The sequence below is a fragment of the Simochromis diagramma genome, unplaced genomic scaffold (genome assembly GCF_900408965.1).
Source record: "Simochromis diagramma unplaced genomic scaffold, fSimDia1.1 OVJJ01000307.1, whole genome shotgun sequence".
NCBI classification, from domain to species: Eukaryota; Metazoa; Chordata; class Actinopteri; order Cichliformes; family Cichlidae; genus Simochromis; species Simochromis diagramma.
Window position 1 is genome coordinate 120,228 of NW_024386786.1, and position 15,865 is coordinate 136,092.

General features: G+C 36.9%; 2 protein-coding genes across 5 annotated transcripts; one reads left to right on the forward strand and one right to left on the reverse strand.

Annotated features, from left to right (window-relative positions):
• Positions 1-4,807: 4,807 nt before the first annotated feature.
• LOC120728167 (HLA class I histocompatibility antigen, alpha chain G-like) lies at positions 4,808-8,478 on the forward strand. Its single transcript, XM_040022947.1, has 4 exons — positions 4,808-5,376; positions 7,053-7,154; positions 7,273-7,296; positions 7,405-8,478. Exons 1-4 carry the CDS (start codon positions 4,938-4,940, stop codon positions 7,422-7,424), a joined length of 585 nt encoding a protein of 194 aa, XP_039878881.1. The 5' UTR covers positions 4,808-4,937; the 3' UTR covers positions 7,425-8,478.
• Positions 8,479-9,562: 1,084 nt separating this feature from the next.
• On the reverse strand, positions 9,563-15,488 carry LOC120728163 (major histocompatibility complex class I-related gene protein-like). 4 transcript variants are annotated; one of them, XM_040022945.1, is made up of 8 exons: positions 15,428-15,487; positions 15,235-15,252; positions 13,830-15,126; positions 12,230-12,496; positions 11,354-11,632; positions 10,903-11,205; positions 10,236-10,328; positions 9,563-10,120 (listed from the first exon to the last, which is right to left on the reverse strand). In XM_040022945.1, exons 3-8 carry the CDS (start codon positions 13,873-13,875, stop codon positions 10,083-10,085), a joined length of 1,026 nt encoding a protein of 341 aa, XP_039878879.1. In that variant the 5' UTR covers positions 13,876-15,126; positions 15,235-15,252; positions 15,428-15,487; the 3' UTR covers positions 9,563-10,082. The 4 variants fall into 4 exon arrangements, with proteins under 4 accessions (XP_039878879.1, XP_039878877.1, XP_039878876.1 ...); XM_040022943.1 differs by having other exon boundaries at positions 9,564-10,120; positions 10,236-10,340; positions 13,830-15,123; positions 15,428-15,488; XM_040022942.1 differs by having other exon boundaries at positions 9,564-10,120; positions 10,236-10,340.
• Positions 15,489-15,865: the final 377 nt, after the last annotated feature.

Consider the following 15,865-nt stretch of genomic DNA (forward strand, 5'->3'; position numbering starts at 1 on the left):
GGTTAAAACTGGGATTAAGTGATTGTGTGAGCTATGAGCACTCCTCTTTCAACCCAAAATATTAGCACAAAAGAGTAAACCCTCTCTCAATACTGATTACTTAAGCATTATGTGTTCTTGCACCCTCAAGTATGGCACATCATACATACTTAAGAAGTAGTTTCTCATTGTTGTAATTACTGAAACTTACTTAGCAGTTGCTATTGTTTTATTCTGTGTTTGTTGCCAATGTGTGTCTGCTCTTGTGGTATATGACGACCAAGCACTCTTTGATATCAAGTCATCCCACAAAACTTGAATAAAGCATAATGTGGGTGATCAAACCTCAACCCCTCTACGATCACTGGTGTTTAAACCGGCACACTTGTTCACTTGCCTGCTGTCATCTAATCTTTCAGATGAAGGGGGAGATGTGTAGGTCTTCTGCTGAGAGCTAAATCTTACCTGAGATGTGGCTGTTGGTTTAATTCTTTCTGCTATTCAGGTGGATTTTTTTTCCCAACTCAACGATCACTGGGGCTTCAGTGGATCCATCTTGCCTTTCCTGCTCATCCGGGTGTACCTAACTTGCTGGTGATTAAAACATGTTTAAAACCAGAGTATTAGAAAAATGTATAAATCAAGAATTAGAAGAGCAATAATAATAATAATAAGACTAAAACTCTTGGTTGTTTTGCGTGGATTATCGTTATGAAATTTCATTTAAAGTACTTACTCATCTAAGATGGACTTTTTTTGTTTTGTTTGTTTGTTTGTTTTGTTTTACTCTTTTGCTTCAAGGCCTGTAAATGAGCTGCTTCCTAAATTATCTTTTGTTAAAAGGGTTGGCATAACACGCATTTGCTTCAGCCAATACCTTTTTGATTAGCTTTATCTCGTGCTTTCTTGCTTTGTGCTAGATCTATATTCTGTGTTCATTAAGATATTTGAATGCTTATCAAATGTATAAATAAAAAAAAGTAAATAGAACAGACCAGGTGTTGCGATGTGAATGATGGGAACATTTGCCCATTGAGCTGCACCTCTACAACAGCTCATGAGGAGAAAACTGTTCGTTTGACTCTTATAAATGCTAGATCTCTAATAAACAATACTTTTCAGTTAAATGAATCCTTCGCATCTAGTGAATTGGATTTTATGTTTCTGACAGAGACTTGGCTTCGTGCTGGAGAGTTCACCCCATTCTGAGAACTTTTCCTCTTGACTGTATGTTTTCCAGTTCCCCTCGAACTACAGGCAGAGGTCTGGGCCTAACAACTGTATTAAAATCCAGTTTCCGATGTTGACAGTCAACATCTGACCCCTCCTCCACCTTTGAAGTGCAGTCATTTGTCATAAACTGGAATACTACTTGCTAAATTCAACAAAGAAGTCTTTTTTGAATTTGCAGGGACACATACTGGACCTTGTTTTGTCAATTGGTTTAAACTTTGTCTCACTGAGATTTGTGATACTTTCAGACCATTTTGCTGTTTTATTTCTTGTTATTCTGCCCAATTGTCAAGCTCAACTGTGTGGACTTGATCGGTTGGGTTGCTGTTCAAAATCCAGCAGCTCACCTTTTTTTGGGCAAGAAAGAGTGTGATCCCATTAAACCTATACTGGCCTCCTTACACTGGCCTCCAGTCCATTTCAGGATCTGACCTGCAGTTTGTGCATTGTGCTAGCTCTTCCTTTTCCTTTGAAGTGTTCTCACCCAAGGATCAATGGATTATAGGGTTTCTTTAATGGTGTAAGAGTTTTACATGAAAAAATAAATTCTGAGGTCATGTGTGATATGGTGACCATTGTCAAATTTACCGAGGCAAATCTAATCATATAATTGAAGTGATCATTCTCAGCACAGGAAATGACATTGGTTTTCTAGCTTATTTTTTTTAATCTAAACTGCCTAATGTGGTTGCAGACACCGAAAATCTGAAGCAACAGTATAAGACAATAGTCTGGTTCCTTTCGATGTGGATGAGCTGCAGCTGTACTCTGAGCCCCTTCCCGATGGCCGAACACCTCACCCTATCTCTAAGGGTGAGGACAGCCACCCTTCACAGATTGTTTTCGGGATCTCATTCTTTCATGACCATAGGTGAGGGTAGAGACATAGATCAACTGGTAAATTGAGAGCTTTGCTTTTATGCTCAGCTCTCTCTTCATCACAACTGACTGGTACACTGTCCACATCGCTACAGCCATGGCACCAGTCTGTTTGTTGATCTCCGGCTCCCCTGTTCTGAGATACCTAAACTCCTCTACATGGGCAAAACTTTATCCCTGACTTGTAGTAGGCACTCCAACTTTTTCCAGCTGAGGACCTTGGCCTCAGACTAGGAGGTGCCAGTTCTCATTCTTGTCGTTTCACACTCAGCTGCAAACTTCTCCAGTGCCAGCTCGAGGCCACTGCCTGATGAAGCCAAAACAACCAAATCATCTGAGGCAGAGATAAGATTCTGAGACTGTCCAAGAGCCTTAATCTTAATCTTCTTGGCTAAGCCTAGAAATTCTATGCATAAAAATTATGAACAGAATCAGTTGAATTTAGCAGTTACAGTTCCATTATCAATATAACTTTATTGATTATTGATTTACAGAGATGAGGTGTTGCATCATGTGAGCGACCATCTTTGAACAGAGGCGGGGGTTTACGACACCAACTCTCTGCCATCTATAATCCAGTTTTGAGATCCCTTCCCAGACGCCTTAACGCCCACTCACATCCTGGGGCATCTGACCTCAGGAATTCGCATGATAAGGTGGGGCCAGGTTTCACAATGAACACACCCGAAACTCTGGCTGATTGGGACCCACACCCAGTTTCACACCTTGGCTCAGGCGATTAGAGGATCATCAGGTGGTCCTTTTGTCCCTCTGTGGGGGGTTACTCCCACTAGGTTTATATCTGTGACTCTCCACCATTTGACCTTAGAACTGAAGAAGCTTCTCGGATGAGAGGTGAAACATCTTCAAGCAACTTGAAGAAGTCCAGACGCTTTTCTTTGCAAGCTCCTTTGACTACGATGACCTGGATGACTGAGAACCTTCACAGACAAGGGGAAGAACTCTTATAATTTAATAAAGTTGATTTTAGAGGGTTTATGAAGAAATAGATTTATTGTTGTAATATGTATTGATTACACCACAGAGTTTATGTTGCCAGTAAAGAGGAGTAGTAGAGGTTTGAATATAATCATGTTCATCTTACCTACCTACTGAATGGAATAGTCCAGAGGATAAATTGTTTGATTAAGTGGACTATTTAAGCAGAAGAACTCAGGTGTTTCAAGGAAAAAAGGTTCAGGTCAGTGTAGCTGTGTGCAGTTTGACCTTAATTTCCGTTAAGTTCAGTTATGTTTATTTGAACTGAGGTTATTATAGAGTTGAGTTTCTTTGTAAATATTGTTTGGGTCACAAAATGGTGAATAAATCACTTGCTACACTGGACAGCATCAGTCTCCTGCACTTCTTTGACCGCTTAAGTCAAGTCCTACCACACTTAGAAAAAATAATTCTACTTCTGGGAAGTGTTTGGGGATGACTTTTCCTGTTCCAACTGTGCACTAAGCAAGGTCTGGTGTGGAAGACATAACTGAATCCAGACTCAACCCAACAGATCACCTTTGGGATGAGTGCAGACTGAGAGCCAGGCCTTCTGGTCTGACCTCACAAAATATGCTTCTGGTCAAAATATTTTATTTGTTTGAAGGCAGATGAATGATATAGTGTATATTCCCAGTGCAGCAGCATTCTGCACTGGGAATAAGAAGAGAAACATGAGCTCGCTAGTGTTTCCAACTGCCTTCAATACAGAGGAATGCAAAAAATTTACAATTTAATTTGTGTAAATTTGAGTGCAAAGTTGAAAAGTTCCCTTTTTGCTGGAAAATGTAAAAAAAAATATAATGCCATGCACCTTTATAGTTATACATTAAATCCATGGACACCTGCTATAGCAGCTTTATCCTTTTTTCTCCACACTTGTACATTCATAATAGATAATTGGTTATTTGCACGACCAAACACCAAAGAGAAGTGAACTAATAAAACATGAGCTTTGAAAATTGATAAGAACAAGCAGAGTAACTTAGCAAAGTCCACACAGGTGTTGCAAAAAAAGGATGAAAAAGGATCAAAGGTAAAAGAAAGTGACAATTGTCAGAGGAAGAGACAAACCTGTCTCATCCCTCCTCCTCTCCTATGCTTTGAACTTAGACATCCTTGTACTGAGATGGATTTCTAGTTCGCAGGCAGGACAAAGAGGCACAAGTTAGAGAAATGAACAAACCCTCAAGAACAGTGATTTTCAAAATAAAACAGGAAGTGAAAACAAGGAATACAAGGATGCCAGCACATAGACAAACTGCAGCTATTACAAATACTGTGGATATACAGACAGATAGCTATTTCATTTTGCATTCTATTTATTTTGTAAGTATTTTTTTTAACTTGCATAATAACAACAATTTTTAACAACTGTGTTTTAGGCTTCTTTGCCCTTGCTTTTGTAAACCAAAGAAACACAGAAAAATTTCTGTGACCTAATTTACATTTTTTTAAATGATTACTTTTTACTTTTACGTTTGTAAAAAAAATACAGTCAACAGGTGATTTTGCATAATGTAATAACATCTTTCATGGAGTTGTTCCATAGCTTATCTGTGTTTTCCAGGCAGTTCTAATGGTTGTTGCTAATTCACCAACCCCCCCTTTTTTTTAGCTTCACGTGCTGGTGAGAACTTTATATGAATGTTATATGTTTTGGTTGAAATAAAATATTTACATGAGCGGAACTAATGATTCTTTTTATTTAGTACTTTCTCTAGTTGAGCATTTAGCTTTATGTGGTACCCAGTGACCATATATCACTGTGTTTGGTTACATTTGGCTTAAAAGTATGTCATAATGCAGCTGCTAGAAAGCTGGGGACGGGCTCGAATTGTTCCAATATGTTCCTATTTAATTTTCTTTTCTTGTTTCCTTTCCTTCTCTGCTTTATTGACTTTACTTCTTTCATCCATTCTCAATCTCTCTCTTTCCCATCATCCCTCTGTCCAGTTCTTCCCTCAGTATCGCTCGTCCAGAAAACTCCCTCCTCTCCAGTCAGCTGCTACGCTGCAGGTTTCTATCCTGACAGAGCCGTGATGTTTTGGAGAAAAGATGGAGATGAGATTCATGATGGTGTGGAAAAAGGAGATATCCTCCCAAACGATGATGGCACCTTCCAGATTACTGTTGATCTGAATGTTTCATCAGTCAAACCTGAAGACTGGTGGAGATACGAGTGTGTGTTTCAGTTCTTGAGTGGTGAGAATATCATCGTCACCAAACTGAATGAAATAATGATCAGAACCAACTGGAGAGAAAACATACTTAGGACTGGCAGAGGTGAGTGAAGCTCATTTGATTCATTTGCTGATATTGTGGATTGGCTAACGTGATGCTTGAATGTTTTGTCCTGAAGAATAGCTCTTACTATGTGAATAACTAATGGAGGTCATCACAGAAGGGAAAAAAAGTTATTTTAATATTTTTTTCACTGGTTAAATGCAATCCATTACTGCTCTTAACCTTCTTAAGAAAATATTTTTCAGAACCATGTAAATGACAGTGAATTTTGGAATTTTATATTTCAATTTTTTTTCCCAAAATGTCTATTTTTTATTATAATCTATAATAAAAAAAATGTCTATAATCCACAAATACAGATTTGGGTACACCTATACTGACTGGGTATTGTGTTAGAAACAAAGGTACAACAAAGGTATGCAACACTGCTGACTCTGAATTCAGAAACACCTCGACTTCACCTAACACCTAACTTCAGAGCTGGGCCCTAATGTATGGCCCGACTTTGGAACACAGGGCATGCTGCTAATGAGACGCTGGATAATGTCTCAGAGACATAATGTCTCAACTGACTGGCTCCAGGTGAGCATGGAGCCAGTCATGCTGGCTCCATTCTTCAGTTCATTGACCTTAGAACTGAAGAAGCTTCTCGGATGAGAGGTGAAACGTCTTCAAGCAACTTAAAGAAGTCCAGACGCTTTTCTTTGCAAGCTCCTTTGACGACGATGACCTGGATGACTGAGAACCTTCACAGACAAGGTTCAATAAACACTTCAATTAATGGATCAGGCTTTACATGTTTACAAACCTTCTATATCCCTGTAGAGCTCTCCTGGAGTAACTGACTAGCAGGCTGGTAAAACTGTTATTCCAGCTTATGTGTGTGGGGGGCATTGATGTGCATGCAACTTCAAAAAGCTGTGAGTTAACTTTCAAAAGGTTCTGTGTTTTTGTGTAATATCACTACTGATTTTCCTAAGTTCTGCCTCTGACCTGCCCTCCTTACAATAATCATTAAAAAGACTAAAACTGAAACACAACATTTTCAAACAATAAAAACTCTGCAAACTTAATGAAACTGAACAGAGTTAGTAAATAAACAAAAATGGAAACTAATTAAAAATACAAAACTAATAACTCTGGTAGCATCCAGGTGTTGCCTCATTCTGCCAGCAGTGAGGCTGACCCTAGCTGAATGCAAAAACTTGGATAAGGAGGAAACACTCCTGTTTGCCCCTCTATGGCACCTGTTGTTCATTTCATTACCATCAAAGCAGCTGAAACTGAATAACACCCATCTCCGCTGCTTAAATGACCACATCAGAGGGTCAGAGGGCACGGTGGCGCCAGTGTCCGGCAGCCTCGCTTCTGTCAGTGCGCCCCAGGGCAGCTGTGGCTACAATGTAGCTGCCACCACCAGTGTGTTGATGTGTGAATGGGTGAATGACTGAATGTAGTGTAAAGCGCTTTGGGGTCCTTAGGGACTGAGTAAAGCGCTATGCAAATACAGGCCATTTACCAATTTACATCAATATCTCAGAAGTTTAACTGACTTGATGCTCTGATTAAAAAATGTTCACTTCCCTTCAACAATTAAGCCTGTGAATTATAGATTAACCAGATGAATACCGCAGGATGGGTGGATTTTCTTTCTATTCTAACATCTTTCATTTTATCCTGTTTATTTGATTTTTTTATTTGTTTTTTATGAGCAGAGGACCCCTCTGATATGACAGTTCCCATCATTCCTGCAGTAGTTGTTTTTGTTCTCATCATCGTTGCTGCTGCTGGATTTGCTGTTTACAAAAAGAAGAAAGGTGAGAGATTCAGAAGCAACAGTGCGAAGCTCAGTTACATTATTTCTGTATTACTGTCGATATTAAACATGGTTATCCTGAATTTATGTAAAAGAGTGGGATTGGGGTTTTTTTTCAGTTTCAGAGAGGCGACCTACATCATGTAAGTACGACTTTATTGTTCGTTATTTGTATTTTCCGCTTTGGTCTGACAGTTTGGATTTAAAACATTATTTGTGTAACCGATATATTTTTTCTTTGGCTTTCACAGCTCTTGACAACAATGCTTAACAGATTCAACTGAATCAGGTTAAATAGACAAACGCAGGACTCTGCACTCTCCAGTTAAATAAGAATAGAGTTGTTTTTTTAATTTTGTTATATGAACTTGACTTTTGTTTACTTTTTAATTGTTTTATTTAAAAAAAGAAGTTCAAATGTTTACAATACATTTAGGCATTTTCATTTTTGTCTACAAGTCTCTTTATCATTACAGCTAAAACTGTTTTGTTCTGTTCTAAACTTTTGTAGGGACAACAAATTTGTTGGAGTGGTGCTGTCTTTCTATTTCTGTTTCTTTAGAACCGCTTCATTTTCTATTGATTGTTGTGTTTTAAATGTGAGATTCTGTGTCATGTGATACATTTTGATTTATCAAAACTGTTAAAGCTGCTCTCTATGTTTGAGTGCAGTCAGTGAAAAGAAATCCACAAAAAGAGATTTTTGTGTGTAGTTTCATATATTGTCCTCTGTTTTTATTATATTTGATTTAAGTTTTGTTACTAAATATGTTTTGTCATATTAAAGTTATCCGTTTAAGCTTCAGTCTGTTTAACTTTATGGACGTTTTGTTTGTTTGAATGTTTGTTTGTGTTTCATGGAAAAAAGAAAAAAAGAATCTCATATTTTATTTAGATTTTTTGGAATTGATTTTCTCAGCTACATAAACAGGATCTATCTTATGTATTATAATTATTGATGTCAAAATAAAATCGAAATAAGTAAAGTCCAACAGAGGGAAGAGTGTGCCGTTCTTACAATTATAGATGATTTATTTTCTCAAACTTCTCAAGAAGCGGCAACAACATCTGTAAATTATGGAGACTGCAATGTGTCATTCATTCTGTTGGTCCCTAATGTGCATACTGGGGTAATATTTAGGAAGAAAAGTGAAAAATAAAATCAATTAATAGAAAACGAAATACTATATTTACAAGGTCACACAATATTAGAATATCAGTTACTCAATATGCCAATAATTTTTCAAAGACAAAAATTATAATCCAGTTGGCTGGAAACAAATATTAATAAATAACATGATTAATAATTATTACATAAATTATACAGTGAATAAAAAAATAAATGAAAGAACTAGTTGCCTTCGTTTGATAGAGCTGCATGTTAAACGTACGGGAAGAGTTCAGGGCTACCGGCAGAGCCCGCGGGCACGTCGCTGCAGCCCCCTCTGGCTTCAGCTCCGTGGCTGCTCTGTGACCCCACGTCTGGGGCTCTCCTCAGTTCTTTCCAGGAGGGTGGCACAGTGGTCCTCCTTGGGCACTTGTGCGGTGGGGGCCTCTGGATGTCTGGGGCCTGAATCTCCTCCATGCCTGCTTCATGCCCTGGGGGACGGAGCTGTGTCCTGCGTGCTGCACAATAATATTCAATATTTAAGTATTTACTGTTACTTACATTTATTTAGGTTATTGCAACAATATTGTGTGTATTGTGTTGTTCTATTTTCGGTTGTTTTCTCTTTCTTTTTCCTCTCTCAACACTGTCCCTCTCTCCCTCTGTTTTTTTCCCTCCCTCTCTTTCTTTCTTTCTCCCTTTCCTATCCCCCAGTCGTGTCTTTCCTGTCTGTAATATTTTAATTAATATTCATTTAAAAAAAGAGTTCAGGGTTTAGTTCTGTACATCACTGAAGCACATTTGTTTTTTACCCAAGACCCAGAAAAAACACAACTCTCAGTAGGTCCTCATGCAGTGAACAGTCTCACTGAGGGAACTATGATTATACTTCATTCTTTATTAATATTTTTATTAAGCTGTTAAAATTATATTTCAGTCTTTCAGAGGACTGAAACTTTGGACAGACGACAGGATATTGATATAGTTTTCTTGGTCTGAAAGTTTAAAAGACAAATAGATGATAAATTGATTTATATCATTTTTTATTTCCATGTAAGAAAACAGGATCAATGTTTCAGCTTTAACAGCAGTTTGAGCTGATCTTGAGCACAGTTTTTACTTCATTTTACTTTAATAGGTACGGATGCAGGACGAGGAGATGAAGGGAAGCGCAAGTAAAACCTTAACAAAACGTTTTCACAACACTAAAACATAAAATACCATTGATCAACTCTAAATAAAATCCAAACAGTTAAGAAAACAAACAAGAGCACCTAAAAGAAAAAATATAAAAGAAAAAATGTAAAACAAAAAAAAAAAAAAAAAAGAATTTGTTGTACTTCAGCTTTTTGTCCTCCTTTCCATTTCTTAAAAAAATGGCATCTTGATCGTCACCTTTCCATACGAACCTCTTCTTAAGTTCAAAATTTCAGTTTATTCAGTGCTTAGTGAACATATCACTGTATGTTTATGATTACATTTAGCTTAATGTTTCTCACAATACGGTCTTTAATCTCCTGTCTTACAAAATAACATACAGGAGAAATATATACAAACAAGAGAAATATATGCATAACAACAGAAGGTACAAATACATGCAAGAATATGGACTGCACAGCAATACAGCAATACCAATGCTTCATAAAGACCTGTAGATAACTTAGAGGATCTATTCAAGCTTAGTGCATCATTACAACACAAATGTAAACACACACACACACACATATGTGTGCACATTACTGTTCTAAACTGAGCCCGTCACTGTTCACCTGTTGAGCTAAATGTCGTCATTGTGTGGTTTCCCAAAATGAAAAAACAAGATCAATTTGTTGTTTCCTCACTGTCAGCAAGCTGGAACCCTGAAATATAGATGAGTGATTCAGAATAATGAAAATAAAAATATTTTCTAGGACTCTCATGTTATATGAGTACATACAATTATGAAGTTAAGTGGAAAAATCAGCTGCATCTCACCATGACTGTTTCTTTTCCAGATAAAGAATCCAAAGATTGCCAGGAGGAGTGAAACTCCAACAGCAGCTCCAACAACAGGACCCACAGGAAACTCTGAGAGAGAAACTGAAAAGTCCCACAATGTGGCTTCATTCACACAATTAACAAAGGAGCTTCCAATCTCAATGCCTCAGTTCTGAGAGTTCTTATTGGATAAAATACTGTCAATCTTTTTTTTCTTCTGTTAGTTGATTGGTTTGTTATTCACAGGGTGCAAATGAGATGGTGTAATGTGAATCTAGGAAAGAACAAGTCTAAAAATATACTTTGACAACTCAGGGGGTAAAAGAAAAAAAACAATCAGGCTTTGTAAACAGCCACACAGCTCCACACTCCTGTTCCTCTTTCTCCCTAAAGCCTAACCCAAACAACATTTTATTGTTGTAACATTCATCTGTGATAATCCAGCAGTATTTGTAGAATACATAAATTAAATAGGAGTTGTCTTGAACTATGAATCATCACGTAAAGCTACTCTAGCAGGTTTGTAGAATAAAACAAAATCCAGCTGGAAATGAGTACAAGAGTTCAACTTTGACATATCCGGCTACGTGACATATAAAGAAGACAAAGACACCATAGCTACAGTATTTTAACAGCAATAACATGACTTCTGAGCCTGTCTTACCACTGTTGGTTTGGATCACTTTTTTGTCCAGTTTGGTTATGATGTCTGTCTCTGCACCGGCGAGCTGATACACACAGTCGTACCTGCTCCAGTCCTCTGGCTTGATTGATGAAAGATTCAGCTGAACACTCATCTGGAAGCTGCCGTCATGGTTGGGGAGGATCTGTCCTTTGTCCACACCATCATGAAACTCCTCTTCATCCTTCCTCCAGAACATTCTTGCTCTGTGAGGATAGAAACCTGTAGCGTGGCAGCTGACTACAGATGAAGGACTCCTCTGGAGGAGAGAAACTGAGGGAAGAACTGTAAAGCAAATGAGTCTTAACTGAGACAGATGTTTTGAACAGATGTCATGGGATATTTTTTTTATTTTCACTGGAATGTTATTGTGGATTAGAGATACAATGGGTACATAACATATGTCTGCACAGACTAAGAAATATAATCCTACCTGATCTCTGCAGAAAGCTTCTCCCATATTTCACATACTTCTTCAGCCAGTCGGGGCACCTGTTGATGTAGTAGTTCTTGTTGTGTTCTAATCGAGCTTTTTCAGCATCCCATTTCAGTTTTGTAATGACAGCCTGTGGTTTGGGAGCAATCCATGTTAGTGTTTGCAGGTCCAATGCTATGAAGTCCTCACCATTGTAACCGTACTGATTAAAACCTTTAATTTCTTCAGTCTCATCATCCCATTCACAGCCATTCATCCTCTGTAAGATGCAAGGACCTGTAAGGAGAGATTGAAGCAGAGCCAAATGTCATAAGTTGATTATCATAGGTGGATTAAATTAGTTTTTGACTAATATAATCATTACAATATACATATATCGGGCAGGAGAACAATAAAGAAAATGCTGAGCAGTTCTAGACTACATGGGACACTGTGAGGTTGTCACAGACACTTAGATGGAGATTTTAGTTAATGGCAAAGGCATAAACATAATCAGAGCCACTCTTGGGCAAGAATGGCATTGCATAATGTAAATCCATACAGCAGTAAATAATCTGATAAAACTACCAGAACTTCTCCATGAATATCTAAACAAAAAAGATGTTTTTTTTATTTGGACTTGGACAGATTTGAGATAAACAAAACATAACAAAAGAAAGTCATATCTCCTGTGATTTATTTTATTTTTCTTAAAAAATGTGTTAATGAATGCATGCATGTGTTTGCATGTGGTTACACTGACTACTACATTGTACTACACCAAAGTGACAAAACACCTGAGAGAAACATATCTGCTAAGTCATAAAATAATGACAGCAAGATAAAGTTAAACATGGACGTACACATAGAATATATATGTCATTATCTTTTTACCTCTAGTCTGGTTTAAGCGTTGCTTCAAGCTATCAATGTTGGCTCTGAAGACCTGCTGATTTCCGAAACACTTCTCAGAATACCAGTCCAGGTGCTGAGGGTCGTCTTTTACTAGTTTTTTCATCCAGTCCTGTGTGGGCTCGGCTGTCCTGATGTTGCTGTCACAGTAACCCACCTGAACTCCATTAACCGAAGCAGAAGCCACAAACTCTGGGAAGTCTGGGAGTCCAGACGTGGCAGTGAGGAAATATTTCAGGGAGTATTTCACTGTGAGGAGAGAAATTTTTAAGTTTCGAGATACATTTTAGAAGTGTTTTTAAAGCTGTTTTATCACAGTGGGTTACTAAAGAACATGTTATAAACCTAATATTTTTGTCATTTTTACTCATGTAAAATAAAGATTGTACATTAACAAAGAGAATCAAATGAAAGGGAAAAATAGTATTTGTTATTTACGCCATTTTCCACTTAGACTATGTTTTATGAGACAGCAAAAATTGTTCATTAGTTGCATACCATACTTATGCACAGTTACAGTATTTTTCCATGAGTGCTGAAACTACCCATTTCACTCTCTCAGTGAGGACCTGTATGTTCATTTCACCCTTTATTTCTTTTCAGTTCTTCTTCTTATTTACTCCAATCCAACATTATTTTTAGACCACTTTAAAAACAACATGGCTGACTGAAGTACTTTCCAGTGAAAAACAGTGATAAAAGTTTTAAAAAAAAACATACATTAAACACACAAAGAAAATTAAATAACAATAAAATAAATAAATACATGAAAAAAGATTTTAAAAAATGAATAAATAACTTGTAAAACATGAATAAAATAAATAGATATTAAAATATGAAATAAATAAAATTAACAAAGTAAAGAAGATTAAAAGTAACCAAAAACTGACTAAGACTACAAACTCTGGTACTACTCCTAGAACGCCTTGGCAAAAGAGTTTGTTTTTAAAAGTGATTTAAAAATTGCAAGTGTTGGGTCCACCCTAATATGGAGGCGCAACTTATTCCATCATTTGCAAGCCACAACAGCAAAAGCTCGGTCCCCCTGGCGTTTCAGTCTCAACATGGGAACAACAAGGAGTGACTGGTTTATTGATAATATTGTCTTGTAATTTGGTTAATCTTGTATAATTTCTGTTTTATTAGATTAATTTCGAATTTCAGCTCTGTCATTGCCAAATTTCACGTGTACATTGAAAATAATAGGTAATAGATATAAATATAAAAATAGTATTTTATAAATAAATAAATAATAGAAATAAATAAACAAATGAACACACACAAACAAGAGAAGTCTATAGAGCTATGTTGGCACAACAGTGCGTTCAGATGATAATTCTGCAAAAGGGGGGAAAGATTTTTTATTTAAATTTAATTTAATTAATCTGATTTGCCTCTAAGACAAACGCAACATTTTTAAAGCAAAGTAACTTTAAAACGCTCGCTTTAAAAGTGAAAGTAAAACTTCCACAGCTTGTTGCTACACAGGATAGTAACCAAATACAGACAATGTAATCAAATCAAACAACCCTTCCAACAATCCCTGCAGAAAGTAACAGTAAGAGTTACGATGTGATCTTGCCTGAAGACGCAGTGTTACAGAAGAGGAGCAGTGCAAGCAACTTCATTTTGTTCTGGAAATCCTGGAGCTCAAACCTTTGTCAGCAGATTTGAAACATGCTTCGTCCTCAACCTGTGGAATGTGGGCGTGTCAGACTGAAGTCTCACTGTCCTCATGAGGAAGCTACCACTACATCAACTATCACAACCAAAGTTCCCACGCATTTAAATAGAAATATCTAATCACAAACTGTTGAAACAAAAGACTATTCAGTCAAAACCGTTTCAGCTATCAGAATTGTAGTGTATATACATATAAGGTATACTTTCTGATACACGGTGTATTGGCGAGACAGAGCAATTATGAAGATTTAATCAGATATTTATGCATCCACATAATTTAATTTTTGTTTTATAATTCAATTTTTGTATTTAATGTCTTGCATTACCCTCGATTTAGACAGAACTTATTTTCAGGATTGATGTTTGTTGTTTTCAAATGAGCCTAAACTCACACAACAGAGGTTTAGAACAGAGACAAACACAGTCAGCAACAGAGCAAAGGATAAAAGTCTGCTTCTTTTATTTTGTTGTGCATGTTATCTCTGTGTATAATAATTAAGTTCTTATCAAAATAAAGGTTCAAAAATATTTAAACAATCATGTGCAACTCTCTCTGCAGGGCACAGTACCATATATGTTTACATCATATTGAATAAATAGCTGGTTAGAAGGAAACAGACCTTGTAAAAACTCTGAACATGTACCAAAAAACACAGAAAACAAAAATGGATTTTAACTCTTCTCACACACTTAATATGCTTATTAAATAATTTTTTAAAATATCATTATCAATATCATCACCCAGATGTTAGTGAAGTCACATCCTTGCAGCTTCAAACGGAGCATTTTGGCCATTGCTGATTGAGGAGTGGACAGAGAAATGAGGCACTTTATGCTAACTACACAATTTAGGCCCATCCTAAAGCATACCCTAGTTTCTGAACGAGCATCATGTTGTAACACTTGAAATTAGTGACTGAGATTATAAACTCATCAGAAAACTGTTTACTGAGATCAAAATGTAAAGCAGCTGTTTGGCTGTCCTCCATACAGTCAGATAACTCTCCCACTTTGCACTGGTTTAACGCTTTGCATTTGCATTGTTCTTCAAACCTGAAAGCTGCATCTTTCTATGCATACTGTATGTTCAGCTAATGAAAGCTGGTGGGTCATCAGCACTCTCCAAATGAAAATATTTCCCTTTCTGGGAAAATGTGATGAAACTCGGTGTTCTTCTCACCGTCACTGCTCCCCTGCTAAGACAAACAGAGAACAGAAAATGAAATGTCTCCTGTTACAGTAAACAGAGTATCAGTTACTAACAAAGTAAAAACAAGTTGCGGCATTTTATTAATATTACTCACTGTTTGTAAGCTCGAACCCTGAAATACAGGCAGAATAATGAAAAACAAAATGATTAACATGACAGAGTTTAGCAAAGCCAAATTATCAAATAACTCACTAAAAATATCACCAAAAATATCATGTAAGTACATATAACTACAACATGCATAAATTCCAAATTCATTATTGGAGTAAAATCTGCTGTAATCTCACCATTGTTGTTTCTTCTCCAGATGAAGAAACCAAAGACTGCCAGGAGGAGTAAAACTCCTCCGACACCTCCACAACAGGACCAACAGGAAACACTGAGGGAGAAACTGAAAAGGTCCAAAATGTAAGATCATTCACACTGCTGCCAAACCAAGCTGCTGTTCCAGTGTTAATGCATCACTTCTGAACATTGTATGTGGTTAAGAAGAACATTTTCTTCTTTAATGGTGTGGTTCATGAGATCTGTAGTGGCCAGATCTCAGTTTGGATCATAAAGAAAGAAAATTTGTGTTTAGGATGGTTTACAATGTAAAAGCAGACACTGTAAATACTGCTTCAGCCTGATTAATTATGCATTTTTGGCTTTTTTGTTATCAAACTTCTCCTTAGCACCATTCTTCTATACATGGTTATATGATGAGGTTGTACAATATTTGGTGT

Excerpts from the sequence above, each read along its gene's own strand:
- LOC120728167 (XM_040022947.1), top strand. The coding sequence starts at position 4,938 with ATGTTCCTATTTAATTTTCTTTTCTTGTTTCCTTTCCTTCTCTGCTTT. Across the intron at positions 5,377-7,052 it reads CATACTTAGGACTGGCAGAG|AGGACCCCTCTGATATGACA; the intron begins GTGAGTGAAGCT and ends TTTTATGAGCAG. Across the intron at positions 7,155-7,272 it reads TGTTTACAAAAAGAAGAAAG|TTTCAGAGAGGCGACCTACA; the intron begins GTGAGAGATTCA and ends GTTTTTTTTCAG.
- LOC120728163 (XM_040022943.1), bottom strand. The coding sequence starts at position 13,875 with ATGAAGTTGCTTGCACTGCTCCTCTTCTGTAACACTGCGTCTTCAG. Across the intron at positions 12,497-13,829 it reads CTGTAACACTGCGTCTTCAG|TGAAATACTCCCTGAAATAT; the intron begins GCAAGATCACAT and ends CTCTCCTCACAG. Across the intron at positions 11,206-11,353 it reads AAGCTTTCTGCAGAGATCAG|TTCTTCCCTCAGTTTCTCTC; the intron begins GTAGGATTATAT and ends TTTGCTTTACAG.